The 20,447-nt window shown below is 47.7% G+C and overlaps 2 protein-coding genes across 3 annotated transcripts in view; both read left to right on the plus strand.

Annotated features, from left to right (window-relative positions):
• Positions 1–6,188, plus strand: part of Vps45 (vacuolar protein sorting 45 homolog) — a 60,976-nt gene extending 54,788 nt beyond the window's left edge. For both annotated transcript variants that reach the window (XM_076861728.1, XM_076861729.1), the window contains one exon: positions 5,556–6,188. In XM_076861728.1, the coding sequence (XP_076717843.1) occupies positions 5,556–5,643 (88 nt within the window). In that variant the 3' untranslated portion in view covers positions 5,644–6,188. The remainder of the gene's footprint in view (positions 1–5,555) is intronic.
• Positions 6,189–10,492: 4,304 nt separating this feature from the next.
• Plekho1 (pleckstrin homology domain containing O1) lies at positions 10,493–18,264 on the plus strand. The gene is made up of 6 exons (XM_076861730.1): positions 10,493–10,645; positions 11,132–11,278; positions 14,712–14,852; positions 15,498–15,602; positions 15,951–16,052; positions 17,434–18,264. Exons 1-6 carry the CDS (start codon positions 10,616–10,618, stop codon positions 18,136–18,138), a joined length of 1,230 nt encoding a protein of 409 aa, XP_076717845.1. The 5' UTR covers positions 10,493–10,615; the 3' UTR covers positions 18,139–18,264.
• Positions 18,265–20,447: the final 2,183 nt, after the last annotated feature.

Genomic DNA, 20,447 nt, shown 5'->3' on the forward strand with positions numbered 1-20,447 from the left:
TGTAGAATTTTCAACAATATCCCTGGCCTCTATGCACTAGATGCCAATTATTACAATGAAAAATGTGGCCAGAAATTGCCAGCTATCCCCCTGAAAGTAAAATACCACACTTCCATTGAAACCCTGTTTCTAGTCTGAACTTCTTCCCCAAACTCCAGACTTCTGTGCCCATCCTCCCCCCATACTGTCATTTCTACTTGAATGTCTATAAGCATCCATATTTAATGAGATCAGAAACAAACCTCTGGGGCTTGGGATATAAGCCAAGGGTCAGAGTGTGTGTCTGGCATGTGTAGGTTCTGGGTTCCCTTCTCAGGACTGATTAAAACACACATACATCCTCTTCCCTCCTCCACCTGATCCCCCTCAGACTTCCCACTGCAGCATTTCCACTCTTTGAGTTACTTAGGTGAAAGACCTTGGCGTTTTCTTGACTCCCCTGTTTCTCTCACATCTGTGTCCTGATTCATCGGTGAATCCTGTGAGCCTTACCTTCAAAATCAGTCCAGAACCTCATGTCCTCTGGCTATCATACTGCCTCACCCTTGTCCCCCCAAACCTCTTCTCAATATAGGAGTAGTCATGTGAAAATATGTGATCTGGGATATGTCACTTTGTGGAAAACCCTCCAGATATCCCTCGTTTTACCCAAAAATCAAAAATCCTTACAACCATCAGCAGGTCTTCCGCGACCTCCTCTTCACACTCCCTCCATCCCCTCCTCTGATCTGTCGGATCTCATCCTTGCTACCTCACACCTATTCACACCAGCCACACCAGCCTCCTTTCTGCTCCGTGAACACCCAAGCCTTGGCTCCTTTGCACATGCTCTTCCCCCAGGTAAATGCTCTACCACCTCGTGCAGGTCTTGATTAAATGTCCGTTTATCATTGAGGCCCTCCAGGAGCACTGAATTTAAAACCTCACACCACTGACAGTGTCTCCAGTTCTTCTTTCAACAGGCTTTATTTTTCTCCATAACATGTTCTTCATCTAGCATTGCATCATAGTCAGGAGAACAAACTCTGAAACTAGAATGTCTAGTACTGTAAGATAAAAGACCTTGACTTTTCTGTGCCTCATTTTCTTTGTCTGAAGTGGCATAGTTTCTACCTTCTTCCTGTTCTGTGTTATATATCTATTTTTTTTACCCATTAATTACTTTTATCTTTCTTACTCCCCCATTGGAATAGAAATTCCATGAGTCCAGAGTTGGTTTTTTTATGTTCTTTCTTGCTTCTAGCACAGTGCTGGGCACATAGTATGTGCTCAATAAAATATTTGTTGATCAGATCTGTTGTTATCTTTGAAAAGAGTAATGGGAAGAAGAGTCAAGGAAGACATGAGATTTTATGTGTGCTATTTAAAACTTTTACAGTATTTGTGTATCACTTGTGCCCTCAAAAATTCACAGGCTTACATGAAAAGTAGACATGTAGACAAATTACACACAGTGTAGGATTCAGAGAAACAAGTAGGTGACTGACTGTTTAGGGGAAGGCAGTACAGGAAAGGACAGCTTCCTGGGAGAGATCATGTGAGAGGTGTGTTTTAAAAGAGGCATAGTTCCACTAGACAAAGTGTGAGGCAGAAGGAATATCATGTGTAAAAGTAAAGGCACATGAAAACCTAATAGTGTCTCTGAAAACTGGGAGGAAAGGGAAGAGGAGCTTTCATTGTTTTAAGATATTAAAAATTCCATCCTATTAGTCTCCCTCACCAACTCCCATACTCAGATATTTCCAGCCAAGTGTTTGGCTTAATTAGAAGCTTACTTCTGCTTAAAGCTAATATCTTGGCAAGGCGCAGTGGTGCACACCTGTAATCCCAGCAGCTCGGGAGACTGAGGCAGAAGGATTGTGAGTTCAAAACCAGCCTCAGCAAAAGCGAGGTGCTAAGCAACTCAGTGAGACCCTGTCTCTAAAAAGAGCTGTAGATGTGACTTAGTGGTCAAGTGCCCCCAAGCCTGTACCAAACAAAAAACAAAACTAATATCTTGGGGTTTTCTCATTTTAAAAAAAATATTATTTAGTTGTCAATGGACATGTATTTCATCTATTTCTATGTGGTGCTGAGGATCAAACCCAGTGCCTCACACATGCTAGGCACTCTCTACCACTGAGCCACAACCCCAGCCCCGGTTTTCTCATTAAAATATATATATATATGGTTGTAGACAGACAGAATACCTTTATTTTGTTTATTTTTATGTGGTGCTGGCATCGAACCCAGGGCCTCACCCATGCTCAGTAAGCACTCTGCCTCTGAGCCCCAGCCCTGCCTGGTTTCCTCATGTTTTTGAAAGTCTTTTTCTATTTTCCTGTTCCCTACAAGTTCTTTTTTTTTTTTTTTTTCATCATACCATTCTTCAGATTTTAGGTTCCCTTGTTGTCTTGGTTACAAGAAACTAATATGTAATTTTTTTTATTTGAAATTTATTTTTCAATGATACCTAAAAACAAAAATACATATTTATGGGGTATCATATGACATTTCAAAAACATATTTTCCAGTGATTAAATCAGGATAAACATATCTGTCTTCTCAAATATTTCTCATTTCTTTATGGTAGAAACATTTAAAATCCTTTCTTCTGGCTTTTTAAAATACAAAGTGCATTACTGTCATCTACAGTCACCTCTTGACAGTAGCAGCCCGGGACTTCTTCCTCCTATCTGCCTGCAGCTCAGTTCACACTGACCCACCTTCCCCATGGCTCCCGCTCCGTCACTTCTGATTTCTGTCTGTAGGTTACAGTGGGGAAGGAGGAGCACATACTTTAAATGTACACCATACACATATGTCGTTTTGTGATGTTACGTAGCTAGTTTAGGGATATAGTGATGAGCTGAATTACATTTGTCATTAAAATTTTTAATTCTGTAAGTGTTGGTCCCTAGATCTTTACCAGAGACTTAGACAGTGAAGACCCTTGTTTATTGATGTGTGACTCAGGACTTTTTAAAATCTGGGTGGAGGATTCTGCTTTTCCCACCCACCTTCCTCTATCTATAGAGTGGGGAAAGCACCCTTGATGGCGGTACAAACCAAGAAGAGCAGCAGTGTCAACTCACCGGCGACTTAGTGAGTCTCTGGTCTTATCCCTGTTGACACCATGTCTCGCAGTGAGCTGTGATTGGGACCGTCTCTGAGAGCCCCTGAAGATAAGAATCCTAACAGGTGTTCATTCACACTCCTAGTTCAATGCCTGGTTCACAGTGGACACTCAGTAAACATTCATTAAATTGAATTAAACTGAATTGAATTGGATTATAGCACCACAGGAGATGGGGATTTTTGAGTTTGCATTTTAAGTGAGATTGATTTAAAACAAATCTAGAAAGAAAAATTATTCTTTTTGTTTTGTTTTTAAACATAGACTAAATTTAGGATACAGCTAGCTACCAGTATGTTCACTGCCCATAATCTTTTAAGCATTCTGTGCAATGACTCACCGAAGTCCCCAAATAGATTTTTTTTTTAAGTCACAATGGCCATAAGAAGCAAAATAAGGTTTGGAAAATATAGTGTTTCCTTTTTGCAGTCAGCAGTGTAGGGTCTTGTTGATATACAGAGGAGGATCTTTCAAGTATAATTTTAGCAAAGTTATTTTTTCCTTTGTTTCTGTGTTGAAATGAAACACAGATCACCTGATAAGTTCCTTTAGGGCTTCTCACTTGTTTCATTTTTACTAGAAGTCACTCATCAAAGACCTGGGATGTTCGCTTTCAGAAAAGCAGCACCACCTCGTTTCCTAACACTTGTCTTCTGACCTCCAAGCGTTCCACTCCAGCTGGCCAACAGACCAAGCCACCCAGAGATGCCTGTATTTCAGGAGAGTAAATGAATTCAACTTACTCCTTTCCCTCTACTTAACTATTTTTTTTTTCTTTTGCAAAGGAGTTTGGAATTTAAATCCTTCAAACCCAGAATCTTCCAGGTCTGAAACTATGAAACAATAATAATAAATTACCTGGTCATTCTTTCAACCCTTTGTCTTCTATAGATCTGTCTCCTTCTGAGAAAGTCCTGAGCATACTTATAAATACCATCCAAATAATCCCTGTGTATATAGAAAAGGTTCTTTTGCCAATGGGTTGCTATTTTAATTAATGCATTTCTTCAGCATACCTTTACTGGGTGCCTTTGCTAAGCCCTGGAGAAACAAGCTGAGTAAAAGGTATTCCCACCCTGAGGAGTTCATGCCATGTTAATAATACAGTACTAAAATAGCCCTAGGACTAAGTGATAATAGTAGTAGAAGTGACAGTTCAGCATGGGGGGTTTGTGAAGGCTTTGCAGGAAAGGTGATTTTTGATTCTTAGCCTTAAAGATAAAAAGGATTTCGGCAGAGAGAGAAGGGTTACCTTACATCTCAGACACAGAGCACAGTAAGAGCAAAAGTATGGAGGTGTGAATGTTTGTGACATGTTTAGGGAAGAGTGGGTGCTGTTGGGCATGGATGGCAGGGACTACCCTGTGGGACATTGACCTAGACAAGTGAGGGGCAGCCTTAAAATTCAAATCATGCTGAAGGACACGGTCTCTAGTCCATGGGTTTGAATCCCAGCTAAGCCACTCACTAGCTATTGTGACACTGGCAAATCACTTTACCTCTCTATAACTTTTTTCATTTTTTCAAATAAAGATAATAGGAGCTGCTATTTCATAGGGCTTCTTGTATATATATTCACACGTACGTGTGTAAAACAGTTCTCTGAACAAAATAAATACAATGTATTATCAGGCCACAGTAAATGTAAATACTAGTTATTATCAGGCTACAGTATGAAGGGCTTGAAACTTTATATACATTTTTCTGTAAGTAAAAGATTTTAAAGAAGAGGTGAGAGTATGCAATATGATATAATCTGTATTTTAGAAAAGTTACTCTGGTGTGTCTTTGGAGAGTAGATAAAATAAGGAAGAAACTCAGGCACAATAAAAGTTCTGAGACAATTTCAAGAGTATAGATAGAAGATGCTGATGTAACATGGTCCTGAGTTAATATAGGAGCCTTGCCCTTTAAAATTCTGGTTTCCTACCTAGAAATTTCAAACTTAAAATCTCTCAATCTCTCCCTCCCTCTCTCTCTCTCTCTCTCTCTCTCTCTCTCTCTCTCTCAGTACTAGCAACTGAACCCAGGGATGCTTTACCATTGAGCCACATCCCCAGTCCTTTGTATTCATTTTGAGACAGGGTCTCATCAAGTTGCCAAGGCTGGCCTTGAACTTAGAATCCTCCTGCCTCAGTTTCCTGAGTCACTGGGATCACAGGCATGTGCCACCTCACTCAGCATAATATTAATCTTAACAGACGCTACAAATTTAATCTGAAAAACACAGTGAGGACACTGGGGAAGAACACAAAGGGACTTTCCTTATAGTTTGGCTGTGTTAAGGCTCAACTGATAACTTGTATTTTCACAAACTATCAGACCAGTGCTTTTGCATCCTGTTCATATCTGTCTATGTAGTTCAGTGTCATGAGCAAGATATTCTATTTTTGATGATACTTTTGCTTTTCCTCTAAGTAACCTCAAGTCTTCTTGTCAGCTTCCTAGAGGAAATTCTGGCTTCTGGACTGCACAGCCGGAGCAAGGAGAGCTCTCAAGTCCCTTCCAGGCCAGCAAGCAGGAGATGAGATGATGGTGGAGAACGTGGAGAACGGCACAGCTTCCCCCTGGCCCCCCCACAGCCTCCCACTGACCCGAGGGCTGGGAGAGGGTCTTGTGCTCTTGTTAGAATTCATCTCCTGGTACCTGTGGTTCCTGAACTGCTAGCACAGACACCAAGACTCCCAGAGATGCGCTCGCTGAGAATAAGTCTGAACCCTTCCCAACCTACTTTTCTTGTGGTTTCTTTATCGAGTAAATGTATTCCTTGTGTATTTGATAGTACAATCACTTCAGTTTATGGTGGATTTTGTTGGGATCTTACTTGGGAAAAGAGTTATCAGAGCCCAGGGGGTTTAAAAGTAATCATGTACGTACATGCCACCTTCCTCGATTTCCTCTCTTCCCTTAACCCTTTTTTTCTTTCTATTAACCACATGCCTGCACAACTCAGTTCTGAGAACTTACCATGTTTCTTTCGAGAGCCATCCAAAAATTGTTTGTCCCTACCCTGGAACTTTCTGTGGCACTGAGAAACCATGTGTGACCACAATAAAAAATTCATTTTGTGAAATGATACGAGTGATTTCATTTTATTTCTTTAGGCTTCCTTTGTGGAAATTCATAAAGTGAGGCTTGAGATGACTTTTTTCTTTTAAACATTTTTTAGTTTAATTTTTTTTTTTTTTTTTTTTTTAATGTGGTGCTGAGGATGGAACCCAGGGCCTCACACATGCTAGGCAAGCGCTCTACCACTAAGCCACAGCCACAGCCCTTGAGATGACTTTATACCAAACAACTCAGGCATTGCCTCTACCCAAGGATATTTAAAGTACACCAAAGCAAGAATTATCCTGGTATCAATTTGCATCTCTGGAAAGCAGAAGAAAATGATGGCATCAATGATGCCAGGAAATTAAGGCACTCTCAGATCATCATAGCAAAAACACCACAGTTCAATCTCTCCTTTAGTCTTTTGAGGCTCAGTTTCCTTATTTATGGTATGGGAGTAATACTGGTACCTTCCTCCTAGGATTGTTAAGGGTTAAATGAGAGAATACCTGTGAAGTACTTAGAACATTGTCTGCACTGATAAAGGTAAATAAAATGGATTCCTTTCTCTAAGTTGGGGAATACAGGATTACTATGCAAAGTCACTGGATTCCTGTGAATGCTTCCAGTGCAGGGAAAGAAACGGAGAAGCTGAAAGATGGGTCCCTCTCCATTTTCTCCACTCCTCAACTCTCAGTGTTGTTTCCTTACATTCACTCATGGGAAGCCATCAGGATTCTGTTCACAGTACACATAAGATCAAAGGGTTTTTTAGATGATTTTTTAAAAATTCTTCAGTTTTTAAGTTTTCAAGACACTTTGCACTTGGGGAGGCAGTATGTTAAATGCAGCATTCTACAAGTTATATAGTCTTGCTTCCCTTCCTCTTGACAAAATAACTCTGGAATTAAAAAAAAAAAAAAAAGACTTATATCATTCTCTTCATTATTTGCTTGCTTCCATTGTGGCTGTTAATCTAACAATATCTAGAAATCTTAGAAATGAACACTACCCACAAGGAGTTTTTTTAACAGCACTGTCAAAAAAAAAAAATGGCATTTCTTTGGTAACAATGACTCATTTTTATATCATTTACAGAACTGAATCCCTTATTTCTGGTCCTTAATTTTCCCTTTTAAAAACATCATTTTGATTAAGGTCTTTTATGCTTTTTTTAACAGTCATTGCACATTTTATGCTTTTAATAACCCCCTCCCCTAAGAGATTGAAACACCCTAGTCAAAACCTGTGTCCCATTTACAAAAGCCAAGGATTTTTTTTTTTTGAGAGAGAGAGAGAATTTTAATATTTATCTTTAAGATTTCAGCGGATACAACATCTTTGTTTGTATGTGGTGCTGAGGATCGAACCCTGGCTGCATGCTTGCCAGGCAAGCGCACTACCATTTGAGCCACATCCCCAACCCCAATGATATTTGTTTTTAAACAACTGTTTGGTTAACTGTTTTTGCTCAGTAAATTTGCAGGCAGTAAATCACATGTTTTTACCTCTGGTAGTCTTCTTTTTCCCATAAGTGGAGTTACTTATAAAATATTCAATTGAATAATTACTGGCACTTATCTTAAGAATGGACATAATTAGGGAGGTAACCCCATCATAAGTCCTCCCAGTATCTCATCTTCACCAAAGATGAGATAAAAATTGGCTTGAGCAATATTTTTGTAGTTTGTATATATGGTAGTGTCAAGTTCATTGAAGAGATAGTGCTATAAAAATGTGTAAAGAAACCCAAGAGTGCTTATTCCAACTTCTTAAGCTTTTGGAAAACAGTCCCCCATAGATCTAAAATCAGGTGCTATGAGGTTCACCTGGTAAAAGAGAAATCAGCTTTAAGAACAGGTCAGGGGAAGAGCATGACATGTGGAAAGAGGGGTGGCTGCCATGAGAAAGGGAGAGAGTGTGAGGGATCATAAGGGCAGTGTGATAGGAAGAAACAGTACAACAGTTCAGGTTAATGAGAGAGAGAGAGAGAGAGAGAGAGAGAGAGAGAGAGAGAGAGAGAGAGCCAGCCAGAGATTTATGTAACATCTTAAGGAGCAGACAGGCAGAGAAGGTTCTGCAGCCCACATGCATCTGCTCTAAAATCTGAAAATTACTTTGGAGGGTTACTTTTTATGGGTCCCTCGGCCTGATGTTTCACAAAGCTGTAGCTCCTATGTGATGCAGTGACAAGAAGCCCTGTACCTTGCCTTTAGAAGGGACTCAGGTATTTGTTGACTTAAAGAGTTACTGTGAAGGGAGGAAGATAGGGCAAGTCATTGATTCTTTCTTTCTCATAAGCCAGAATCTACTTGAACTTTACTTTTTTTTTTCCCTCCAAGTGCTGGAGATGAATAAAACCGGGGGCTTTGTGCATGCTAGGCAAGCATTCTACCACTGAGCCACACCCCCAACCCCTATTTAAACTACTAATCCAAACCATTCCAATCTGCCTGGCTAAGAAGCCCTCAAAAAATCATGCAGGCTGATTTCTTCACCACTGTCCTAATATTGGTACATTTTGCTTCCTCTTACTTATGTAGCCAGGATTTTTTATTCTTTTTTCCATCACTTTTTAAACTGGATGGGAAATAGAGACAGGAGGAAGGAGAAGATGGTTTGAGAAATGTGTTCTCTTGGGGGGGGGGGGGGGTGTGCGCGCACACGCGCGTGCACAAAATCAAATCCATTTAGCCAGTAACGTGTAAATTTGGGCAAGTCAGTAGATTTGCCATGCCATCTCCTCATTTCCCAAGTGGGGATATTAATACTTTTCTATATGCCTCACAAGGTGGCACTAAAGATTTAATGAAATGATGAGTATTTTTAAAGGATCAAGTTCTGTATCCGGCTAAAATAAAGGAACGAGATAGGATGGTTATTATTGAGAGGAGTATTACTGGGTTAGGAGGAAAGGCGGGTCTGTGAACAGAAATGGCATCCCCCTTAAATGTGACAGATACCAGAAAAATAAAAAAACATCCTCAGCCCCTCAATCCGCAAATTTAACCAACGTTTTATCTTGAGACATCTCCGGAAAAAGAATTTTTGCTTTTTTCCTACTCTTCCGTGCCAGGGATATTTAATTCATTTTGTGGTTATTGTGTGCCTCCCATATGCCAGGCAATGTGTTTATTAGCTCACTGTCAGCTCGGGATTAGCCCAGAGAACAATACTTCTATTTTCGAAGGACTTTCCCGGGTCATCTCCTAGACTCCTCTTTCTGCTGATGGAAGTGGCAGTCCATCCCTCACCATTTAATATGTTGAGGACCAGAGGCTTAAAGAAATGCAGTGACTTGATAAAGGCCACTGAGCTGTGTTGAAGCCAGTGGTCAACGTGGCTTTCCGACCACCCCCCTCCCGTCTACACGAGCTGAAAGACGGGAAGTTGCCAAGGTGTGTCCTGCACGCTCTGGGGCAGCCCCGGGCAAGAGGGGTCAGCAGAGGTTCCCCTCGTCAGAGCATCCTCCGGGCCCTGGGCCCTTCCCTGGCCTGGACTCCAGTGTAGACAGGGGTTACAGAGCGGGGCAGGGGGACGGGCCCCCAGGAAGTCTGCGCCCCACCCAGAGCTCACATTCCACGTCCCCTGGCATAACGGATCATGGCTTTGGGGACAGGGCTCTCTGGCCAGCACTGGGCCGCTGCGTCTGGATATCCTCGTCTTCCGAGTCTCAGCGTCTCTCTGTGAAGCGGGGCTCACAGACCCGCCTCCAGTTTGGGGCTACTCCGCGGCCCCAGAGGCCCGAGGCTTTGTCACTGGGGAGTCGCGCGGCTCCGCAGCCCCCTCGTGCCGCGGCCAGCTCGGCCCCTTGGAGGCATGAAACTTTTCCCCGACCCCGGACCTGCCCGGTCACTCTGGGCCCGGGGAGGGGCTCTCCTGTTTTTGTCTGGGGCTCGGAGGGCGGTGGAGCGGGGCATCTCGTCTCCCAGCCCGTGCGTCTCCGGGGTCCCCTCGGCCCGCGCGACGGAGCCCCGGCGGCCGGGCGGCTGTGCTGGAGGCGCCCCCCTCGCCGGGGCGTCGGGCGGGGTCCCGGCGGGGTCCCGGCCGGCTCCCTCGCCCTCCGCGAGCCAGAAACAAAGGCGGGAGCGCACTCGCGGCGGCCCCGCGCTTCCCGGCATTCGGAGCCCGCAACGTCAGCGGCCGCGGATGGAGCCGCGGGGCGCGGGCTGGGCCGGCCCCTGCGCGCCGGGCAGCGCGGGTGGGCGGCGGGGGCGCCGGGCGGCGGGGCGCCGGGGGGCGGGCGCGGGCGTGCGCGAGTGCGAGTGCGAGGGAGGCCGGCCTTCCGTGTAACCGGAGCGACAAAGGCAGAGTCCGGGGGCGGGCGCGGGCGCGGGGGCGGAGCGGCGGCGCCGGGACCTCGCCGCCAGCCTCCCGCTGGGCAGGCGCCCCTGCGAGCCGCCCCGACCCCCTCGCGGGGCGCACTCGGCCCGCGCCCGCGCCCTCGGGATGATGAAGAAGAACAATTCCTCCAAGAGGGTGAGTGCGCGCCGACCGGCGTCGGGGCTGCGGGCTGGGCCGGCGGGGCGGCCTGCGCGAGCCCCCCGCCCGCCTGGCCGCGCCCGCGCCCGCGCCCGTCCCCGCGGCCGGCCCGGGGCGCCGGGCGCCGGGGCTTTGTCTGTTGACTGGCGTCGGGGGCTGAACTTGGCTGAGTTTCCGCCGACCCGCACCTCCTCCTCCCCGCCCGGCCGCCGCTGGCTCTGCTCCGCGGGGCCGGGAGCACAATGAGAAATAAAAGGAGACGCCGCTAGTCCCGGCGCTGCCCGGAGGCCGGGGGGCGCGAGGCCGGCGGTCGGGGCCCGCGGAGGCCGCCCCCTCCTCCCGCAGTCTCGGGGTCTCTGGGGAGGGGGAGTCGCTCGGAGCCAAGACCTGGCCCAAGGGGGCAGCGGACCTTGGCTTCCAGGCTTAGAAGCGAGCGAGCCGGGGTCCCCTCATGGTCTGGTCCTTATCTTGTCCCTCGGACAGGGGCCTCAGGATGGGAATCATCAGTCTACCCCGCCAGAGAAGGTCGGCTGGGTCCGGAAATTCTGCGGGAAAGGGATTTTCAGGGAGATTTGGAAGAACCGCTACGTGGTGCTGAAAGGGGACCAGCTCTTCATCTCTGAGAAGGAGGTAGGTGCCCTGTACCTCTAACTTGGCCCTGCTCCCTCGGCTTCCCCCTGCCCACGGGGTCTCCAAGCAGAACCGTGGTGGCATTAGTCTGTACCGCGTCCTGTTCTGCAGAGAAAGGTCACCCCTTAGCGAGAAGACCTGAGTAGGAATTAGAAGTTGAGTTGCTTCGTGTAAGTGTTTTTCTTTGCAAATACAGCAGCGATAGCCCCCTCCTAACACGTCCCCTAAGTTCTAAGCGTCCCCTGCTGTGCCTCCCACCTGTCCTGGCCTCCGAAAATGTGGACTATTTTCCCCCTTTGCTATTGTTGCTGGGACACAATGTTCAGCTTCCCCCTGTCCGGCCCGCCACCCTGACCCGGCTTCCTTTCCTATCTGCACTAGGGTTATCAGTAGCACAGCCATCCTGAATCATAGACCCAGGGCTGCTATCTTTTGACTCCAGGAGTGGATCTGTGAGTGCCAGATAGTTACGTTTGTAGAAGTCACTGTTCCTAACCGGTATGCTTTGTGTAGCTCACCACTCCAGTTTAAAAAGAGGGGGCATTTAACTCATGTCCTGCCCCCTTCCTGCCTACCCCTATTTGTATGAGAGGGGATAAAAATGGAAGCATGAATCCCTATATGTCTCTGCATGGTTTTAGCTGTGTAGTTAAGCATGAAAACATAGGCCACATTTGGGCAGAACCTGCATCCAGATCATTAAATCCAAGCTCTTCTCCCTTTTGTCCCCAATGCTTGGGATGGATACCACGGTATCATACCGGAAAACTGGAATTGCTATTCTGTGACTATGTCCTGTACTCCCCAGGCTAGCCGGGAAGCCCTCTGTGAGTCTAACCTCTTCTGCTTTTGGCAGTAGGCACTCTTGTTCAGTAGATTATATGTAGGTAAATAAATCCTTTTATGGTATTGAAACAGACACATGTTCAGCCCAGGAGAAAGTACTCATCTGGAAACAGTATCTACTGAGGCAGCTAGGGAAGGGCAAAGCCATGCCAGGGCAGAAGCGGCCCCTCTGCGGGGTGTCTGAACCTAGCTACTCACTCTTAACTTGGGAACTTGCTGGTGGAGAGTCTTAGGGGGGAGGTAAGGGAAGACTTTCACAGGAGGATTTATTTTTAAGGGTCACCTCTGCCAATCACAAATCCTACAGAAAGTTTTTTCCACAATTTTCTGGCTTTCCAGTTTAAAAAGAGGGAGAAAGAGTCAAAGTGTCTCTCCTGTCTTTCCCGAACTTGATAATAGCAGGAAACTCTAGTGAGCAATCGAGAGAACTTCCTACACGTCAAAGGGGGAACTAGAGAACAGTGAAAGGGTAGGAGAAACAAGTCATTTTTTTCTTGTTTATTTGTCCAAACAGCAGAGTTTGGGTTGAAGGAACATGGTTGAGCCTGGTGTGTGGAGAATGGGATACAGAGCCAGGGAAAGGATGGAATGATCTCAGCATGGTGTCCTATGAGTCAGGAGCATCTGATTAGTCCTGAGGCCAACTGACCCCCTGTGGGGCAGGGTATAGCAAAAGAGGGAACAGCATATTGATGTTACTTTTCTTGAGAGCCTGTTTGCATTCTACTGTGGGCCTGAGTTAAATGTGAAATTGACCCAGGAATCCAAGTTTTATTCCGTTCACTTCCCAAAAGCTCCAGAACCAACAGATTCAAGATTTAAACAACAACAAAAGCATAGTATATTTGTAATTTATGTTTTAATACAAAAAAAAAAAATTCCTAACCCTTTTTCCCAGAGTTTACAGCAATCGTTTTTTGTTCTTTCCTCCTAAAAAGGCAGGGTCTCCAACGATTACTTCCACCATAGAATTCCTTCTGTGTTTGTTGTGGATCATTTTCCTCATTTTCAAAGGGTGCTCTTTCTCAGGGCTGGGGCATCTTCTGAGCTGGATCTTAGGAAACCTCATGGTAGAGGAAGTTAGGTTCTAGACAATTCTTAGCAAACGTGAAAAATTCCTTCTTATGGGCAATGGGTGAAGAATCAGAGGAAAGGAAATGTTAATTTGGAAGATGAATAAATATAAATGAGATCTTGAGAATTAGCTGGGGGAAAAAACCGAATACAGTGGAGAACAAGGCTCCCAGGAGTGTCCATCTTTTCTGGGCATTAGAATATACTTGTTCTACTGCTTGTCTAACCTCGCTCGGCTCCTACCCCTGCCCTACAGTGGCAACCTCTGTCAGTGTCTCCTGTTCCCCGAGCTCCTTATCAGCTTGTGTCCCAGCCAGAACTCCTTGCCCTTCCCTCTCCCTAAGGAAAACAGAACAAGCTACTCTCTTCCCCTGGCTGCATACACACACCCAGCGCTTTCCTCTCCAAGGTTTCTGGCTTCTGCTGATAGTCTGACTCTGGGGAGGAGGGAGGGGAGGATGATGCGTCATCCTGCATCCTGGCCCTGTGTTTCTGGGAATTGTTCTTGGGTGACCCTGGCAACACCTTGTCTCACCTCCACCCATAATCCTTCAGGCTTCTGGTCACTTCCAGCCCAAAGCCAGGGATGGCTGGGAAGGGGTAGCCCTGGAGGAGCCAAGCCTTGCCAAAACGAAGGGAGCTGTGTGACCATCTGTCCTCACCATCATCACCCCCTGGTCCAGGACAATTTAGAAGGATGGACAGACCCACTCCACCACCATGTAGTCCCACAACATCATGCCAGAATTTGGGAAGCGGGGCTCCTTTGTGAAGTAGTTCCAGGCAGGGAGGTATATGTCTTCCAGGGAAGAATAGAGGCTACTTTTGTTTTTTTAAACATGTTTGCTTAATTTTATCAGAACAAGTACTGGTGGTCTGTACTTTTCATCCTAGGAAACATGGCCAACTCATTCCCGAGGTGTTCCTAACTGAGCAGAAGAGGGTGGACAGGCTGCCCAGTCTGGATGAGTCTCTTCATAGGAGTATATGTTAGAGGAGAGCAGGTTGGGGACAAGAAAGTCACCGTGTAAACTTAAGAGGCCAGAGGCAGCCCTTCATTCCCTCCAGACATCCTGACACTAGGGCTGTTTTGAGAATTTGCTGGGGGTGGAAAAACAGCTCCCTCCTCTGAACCGCTGAGGGCCACCAGGTCTTCCTTACTTGGGAATGATCAGATCCGTCCACTCATCATGTCCCTTTAAGGGCTTGAGCCTTTTCTGCGTCCTTCAGTGGATTCATGGTGAAGAGAGGCTCTGGAAGCGGTAGCTCAGCTGAAGAGAGTAGGGTTGATGGTCTAAAGAGAAATCTGCCTGAGGACGTAGGACTCGGAGGCTGCCCGTCTGGAGCCCCGAGATGTAGAGCCTCTGTGTGGCATGGGTCGGGTGGCCCTGTCCCGTTGTCCTTCCCTCTCCTCAGGCACGGTCAGGTCCCCAAGGCCTAGCTACACTGATTATTGGGGGGAGGGGCTAAGTATTTTTATCCTCCTCACCCCCCCCTTGGGTTTCTCCCCCAGGTAAAAGATGAGAAAAATATTCAAGAGGTTTTTGACCTGAGTGACTATGAGAAGTGTGAAGAGCTCCGGAAATCCAAGAGCAGGAGCAAGAAAAATCATAGCAAGTTTACTCTTGCGCACTCCAAACAACCCGGCAACACAGTAGGTACCTCCGCATCCTGGACACCAGGGCACGGAGGGGCTGGGAGAGGCAGAAGGGAGACCTCCTCCTTCAGATTCTCCATCTCAGCATCTTGGCTCTGGGGTCCTGAGCTGCTCTCCTGCTGGCTTTTATTATTTAACCAGAGAATATTGTGGCCCTTTCCTTCTCTCCGGGCCTTTAACCTGTTCAGCCCCAGCAGCCCCCATTCCTCTCCCCTACTCTAACCCTGGCACACAACTACACACACACATCCCCTGGGAGGAAATCACTGGTCTCTGTGCCCTGGAAGGTGATTAGGGTTCTGACTCTAATTCCCCCTATCTAAGGAAACCAGGGAAGCCATTTCTGTCGCCATCTGCTTCCTCAGACATATAAAGATCTCAAATATCTGTCCTTCATCAAACCTCCTCTCGTTCTCTCCAGTGCCACCTACCCTGCTTAACTCCTCCTTAGTCATTTCTGAAACAGAGTCCAAGCCGTGGTGACTGGCAGGAGCAGAAGCTGGGTTTCCTTGAGTTAGGGATGACTCTGGAAGCAGAATCTCTCTCCTTCCAGAGAATGAGATTATGATTTCCTGTTTCTTCACTGTCGAGGTGAGGCGCCGACTCTAACACCCAGGCTGAAACGAGACTCTCCCCTCACAGGCACCCAACCTGATCTTCCTGGCCGTGAGTCCAGAGGAAAAGGAGTCCTGGATCAACGCCCTCAACTCCGCCATCACCAGAGCCAAGAACCGCGTCTTGGATGAGGTCAGGGGCTCACTGTGGGGAGAAGGATGCTGGTTCGGAGGGAGAAGGATGATTATCCGGGGCCCTACTCACCTGCTCCTCCGCCAACCCTTCTTTTTTCTCTCCCTTTTGAAATCCTTGTTCTCCTTTACCTTCCAAGTCTGTTCTGCCAACTCCTCTTCCCCAACATCACGATGCATGAGCCGGTCTTGGGGAACCCCCTCACATCCAGTAAATCTCTTTGCCTGTGATTGCTCAAAAGTGGTTTATGGGGTGCGCGTATTTCCCAGTCCAAGCACCCTCGGGCCTTGGGGGATGCTGGGTGGGACAAACAGTCTGAAGAACACGGATGACAGTACTTCCCTTCAGGTCACTGTTGAAGAGGACAGCTATCTCGCCCACCCCACCCGAGACAGAGCGAAAATCCAGCACTCCCGCCGCCCCCCAACTCGGGGACACCTCATGGCTGTGGTATGTGAGCCTAAAGAAGTAAACATTATCGAAGGGCTAATTCGGGGTCAGTCTGTTCAGACAGAACTGTATACCACCACAGGCATTTGAGGAAGACCTTGATAACAAGATCAATACTCCGCATTCTTCCTGATTCCTCTGAATCAGAAATATTTATTCAGCAATAACATCCTGAAAGACAGACACAAGCTGCTGCCATTTCCTTCTCCCGGTGCCTTCTCTGGGAGACCTCTCCGCCCTACGCGAGCCCTTCTACTTAACTTGCTATTTCTTAATTTCTTTGATGGTGATTCGAACGTTTTATCTTTCTGTGACTTAATTTCTCCTACTTGTTTCCCAGATTCTCCCCTTTCACCTACCAAGAGCTAAGACATCTCTGCTCTCAGTAATTTTATTGTCTTTGGGGGGGAAATGAGATATACCACCCAGGAAAATTAAAAATAGAGGAGCTGAATACCAATACAAGATGACGTAAACTTGTGTGCGGTGGGTAGCTGTCTTGATGAATGACCATGTTAAGATCTGCATGGGGGCTGGGGATATAGCTCAGTTGGTAGAGTGCTTGCCTTGCAAGCACAAGGCACTGGGTTCAATCCCTGGCATGCCCCCCCCCAAAAAAATAAAAAAGAACTACATGCATTCAGAGGAGGAAGGATCACAGCAAACCCTTGTACCATACACTCAATGGTTTCTTTCATTGATCTGAGCTCCAAGTTTCTAGGAAGTAGTAGCAGGAATGTAGACTTTGGAGTCGGGCAGAACATAACTTTGCAGTTAACTATGTGGTTCCTTGGAACTGCATATCTGTAAAATGGGGCAGTGGAATATCCTTACCACTTTTTAAAAATCACTGTATCCTGGAACGAAGAACAAGGTTTGGCTGGGCCTGTGGTGCACACCGGTAATCCCAGTGACTTGGGGGCTGAGGAAGGAGAGTTGCAAAGTCATGCCCTGCCTTGGGAATGTATCCAGACCCCGTTGGTTGGCTGGAAGGTAGCCTGGTGGCTGAGGTGTGGCTCAGAGGACGCAGGTAGAAAAGGACTGTGCCAAGTGGAGCGTCCCGCGGGTGCCAAGCCCAGTACTGTGCTTGGAGCCTCCAGTACAGAGGAAGTAGACACCCCTCGGGAAGCTTGTAGCTAAGGGGAGAATCTGGGTAACCAGCAGGAGAAATTAAGTCGCAGAAAGATAAAAAGTTCGAATCACAGTCAAAGGAACTAAGAAAAGGCAAGTTAAGTAGAAGGGCTCAGCCTCGGGCGGAGAGGTCTCCCAGAGAAGCACCGGGAGAAGGGGATGGCAGCAGCTTGCGTCTGTCTTTCAGATGTCACTGCTGAAATCCCTACTGGTGACGTTTACCGCCCTGATTCCCACACCTTCTCCCCAGGCTTCCACCTCTACCTCAGATGGGATGCTGACCTTGGACCTGATCCAAGAGGAAGACCCCTCCCCTGAGGAGCCAGCCTCTTGTGCTGAGAGCTTTCGGGTGGACCTGGACAAGTCTGTGGCCCAGCTGGCAGGGAGTCGGCGGAGAGCAGACTCTGACCGGATCCAGTCTTCCTCAGACCGGGCAACCAGCCTCCCTCGACCTTGGGAAAAGCCAGACAAGGGGGCCACCTACACCCCCCAGGCACCCAAGAAGTTGACCCCCACAGAGAAAGGCCGCTGTGCCTCCCTGGAGGAAATCCTGTCTCAGCGGGACCCTGCCCCAGCCCGCACCCTCCAGCTGCGGGCTGAGGCATCTCCAGCCCCCAGCCCACCCCACCCTGGCCAGCTGTCCCGGATCCAGGACCTGGTAGCAAGGAAACTCGAGAAGACTCAGGAGCTGCTGGCAGAAGTTCAGGGACTGGGGGATGGCAAACGCAAGGCCAAGGACCCCCCACAGTCTCCACCGGACTCGGAGTCTGAGCAGCTGCTGCTGGAGACCGAGCGGCTGCTAGGAGAGGCGTCCTCCAACTGGAGCCAGGCAAAGAGAGTGCTGCAGGAAGTCAGCGAGTTGAGGGACCTGTACAGACAGATGGACCTGCAGACCCCCGACTCCCACCCCAGACAGACCTCCCAGCACAGTCAATATCGGAAGAGCCTGATGTGAAGGACAGAACGAGGTCTGGAACTTGGTGGGGGGCTTATAGATTCTTATCTCCAAGTGTTGCAGGATAAAGTTTTTTATTTACCTCAGTCAAAAAAAAAAAAAAAAAAAAAAACACCATTGAACTCACTGCTCTTGCTGGTGCCTGACCCCCTAAGCCTTTGTCCCCCTACCCACTTTCCTTACTCAACTCCCGCTCCTACTTGGCCCCTGTAACAGTAATAAGGAGCTTTCCCTGCACAGAGAAGGACACAGTCTGCTCCTTTTACACACCCCTCCCACCCCCCAGCGGTGGGGAGTTGTGGAGCACAGGCACGGCCTTCTGAGTTCAGAGGGAGCTGCGGAAGAGGGGTTTCTCGGATGTCCCATCCCAGGTTCTATCTGAGGGTGAAATTTCAGCTGCCCAACTTCAGTTCCAGGAATGTGGAGGATAGTGCCACCTGTCCATGCCATAGGAGAAGTGAAATGCACCCCAGCCCTGAGGAGGATCTGTGGGATTTCAGTCTCCCTGCCCAACACTGGCTCCTCACCCACAGTAGTCAGTCTCTGGTTGAGATTGAACTGTGTGGGGCTGGGGCTGTAGCTCAGAGGTGGAGCACCTGCCTCTGGTGCCTGAGGACCCGAGTCCAACCCCAGTGTCGTGAAGCGAGACTGAGCTGCTAGGAGGTGCTTTCTCCATCTCCCAAGCCCTTCCAGGCATGGAGTCAAAGATACGCCTTTGGATGGTGGGACTGGTTTGGTCATTTGACTAGGGGGTGACTAACATAGGGGAACGGGGACAGCTGACCCCATGGAAGAATGAAACTGATTTGCAATGCAGGCTGGGTCGGAAAAGGGGAAGAACCAAACCTGGGCCTGGCTTCCTCTTTCTGCCAAGTGAGGGTTTCCTGTTGCCTCTTCCTGTCCTTCCTCAGGCTGCTCCCACCACCATTGTGCCTGACTGCCTCACAGGCTTCTCTGTGGTCCATCCCACACAACTCATTTTGTTTGCTGCTTCTCACTGAAATTTTTTGTTGGCTTTTACAGTACTAGGGCCTGAGCCAGGAGTGCTGTACTACTGAGGTACACCCCCAGCCCCTATTTTATTTTTTTATTCTGGGTCGGGGTCTTTCCAAGTTGCCAAGGCTAGCCTCAAACTTGCAATCTTCCTGCCCTAGCCTCCTGAGTCACTGAGGTCACAGGCATGTACCACCACATCCAGCTCTCCAGCGTTTCTAAGATCTGTTAGTAACAGTGCTGAGAAGAAAGTTGTGAAGGCAAGATATGAGTGATTTGGGGAAAGAAGGGGTCAGAGAGCATCTGAATCAAGTGAATAAGGGATTAAAAACACATAGGTCCCTTGTGAGGACGTTTCTTGATCGTTGTCCCTAGGTCTCTTCTCACAACCAAGAGCCAAGCCCTAGAGCTTCACTGGGGGAAAAGGGAGGGGAGATAGGGACAACCTGCATATAGATACTAGCCACGAGCCTGTTGGGTGTTAGGAAGGAGAGAGGAAATAGGCCCCCACCACTCACTGTCCTGAAAGTTTTCTGTAGACGCGGCCTATAGTTATCTAGTCTCTTCATGGAGGAAAAAGTATTTTGCTGGATTCAGGGAAAGTGCACTTACTGTCATGACCAGCATCTTCTGGGGGATGAGATGAGGGAACCTAGTTCCTCAGGTTTCCTGTCCTCCCAACAGACTTCACTCTCCAAAATTCTAAACCTGGTCATCAGCGTCACCCAGGGCCACAGAGAGTGAAAGTCTGAGTTAAATTTTTATTTTCTCTTTATGAGTCTCCATTTTTGTATTAATTTTATTTTACCAGCATTTTTCCTTTCTCTCCTCCTTGTCACTCCCACATAATGAGAAAAAAGACAAAAGCAAGAATAACATAGTGTGTCCCAACATGCCAATCATCTGTGGTTCCCAGGGGAACCGGGAAATGAAGGGAGACCTGGAGAGGGAATGGCAGGTGAGGAAGAGCAAAGGACGGAGGTCAGAGAGGAGACCTGGGCACTGGGTCCTGGGGTTTTCAGTCCCCAGAATTGGCAGCTTCCAGTTCTCCAGCAAGTGTCAAAATATCCACATCACAAAATTGGGGACATGAAACCAGACGGATCTGGATTCAAGTTCTCTGTCTCTCTTTAGTTATGAGGTCCTGGGCAAGACTCAAGCTTTCCGAGTGTCAGTTTTCTCATCTGCAAACCGCAGAACTGTTAACTGGGTGAGGACAATGGATGGAGGGAAATGCATGTCCGTCAGTAAGTGGCTGCTATGCCTGCTATTATCCGTGGGGCCCAGTGGGCAATGGACAGGAAGTCCCCGTGGCT

Source organism: Callospermophilus lateralis, chromosome 7 (genome assembly GCF_048772815.1).
Source record: "Callospermophilus lateralis isolate mCalLat2 chromosome 7, mCalLat2.hap1, whole genome shotgun sequence".
Taxonomy (NCBI): Eukaryota; Metazoa; Chordata; class Mammalia; order Rodentia; family Sciuridae; genus Callospermophilus; species Callospermophilus lateralis.

Excerpts from the sequence above, each read along its gene's own strand:
- Plekho1 (XM_076861730.1), top strand. The coding sequence starts at position 10,616 with ATGATGAAGAAGAACAATTCCTCCAAGAGG. Across the intron at positions 14,853-15,497 it reads CCAAACAACCCGGCAACACA|GCACCCAACCTGATCTTCCT; the intron begins GTAGGTACCTCC and ends CTCCCCTCACAG. Across the intron at positions 15,603-15,950 it reads AGAACCGCGTCTTGGATGAG|GTCACTGTTGAAGAGGACAG; the intron begins GTCAGGGGCTCA and ends ACTTCCCTTCAG.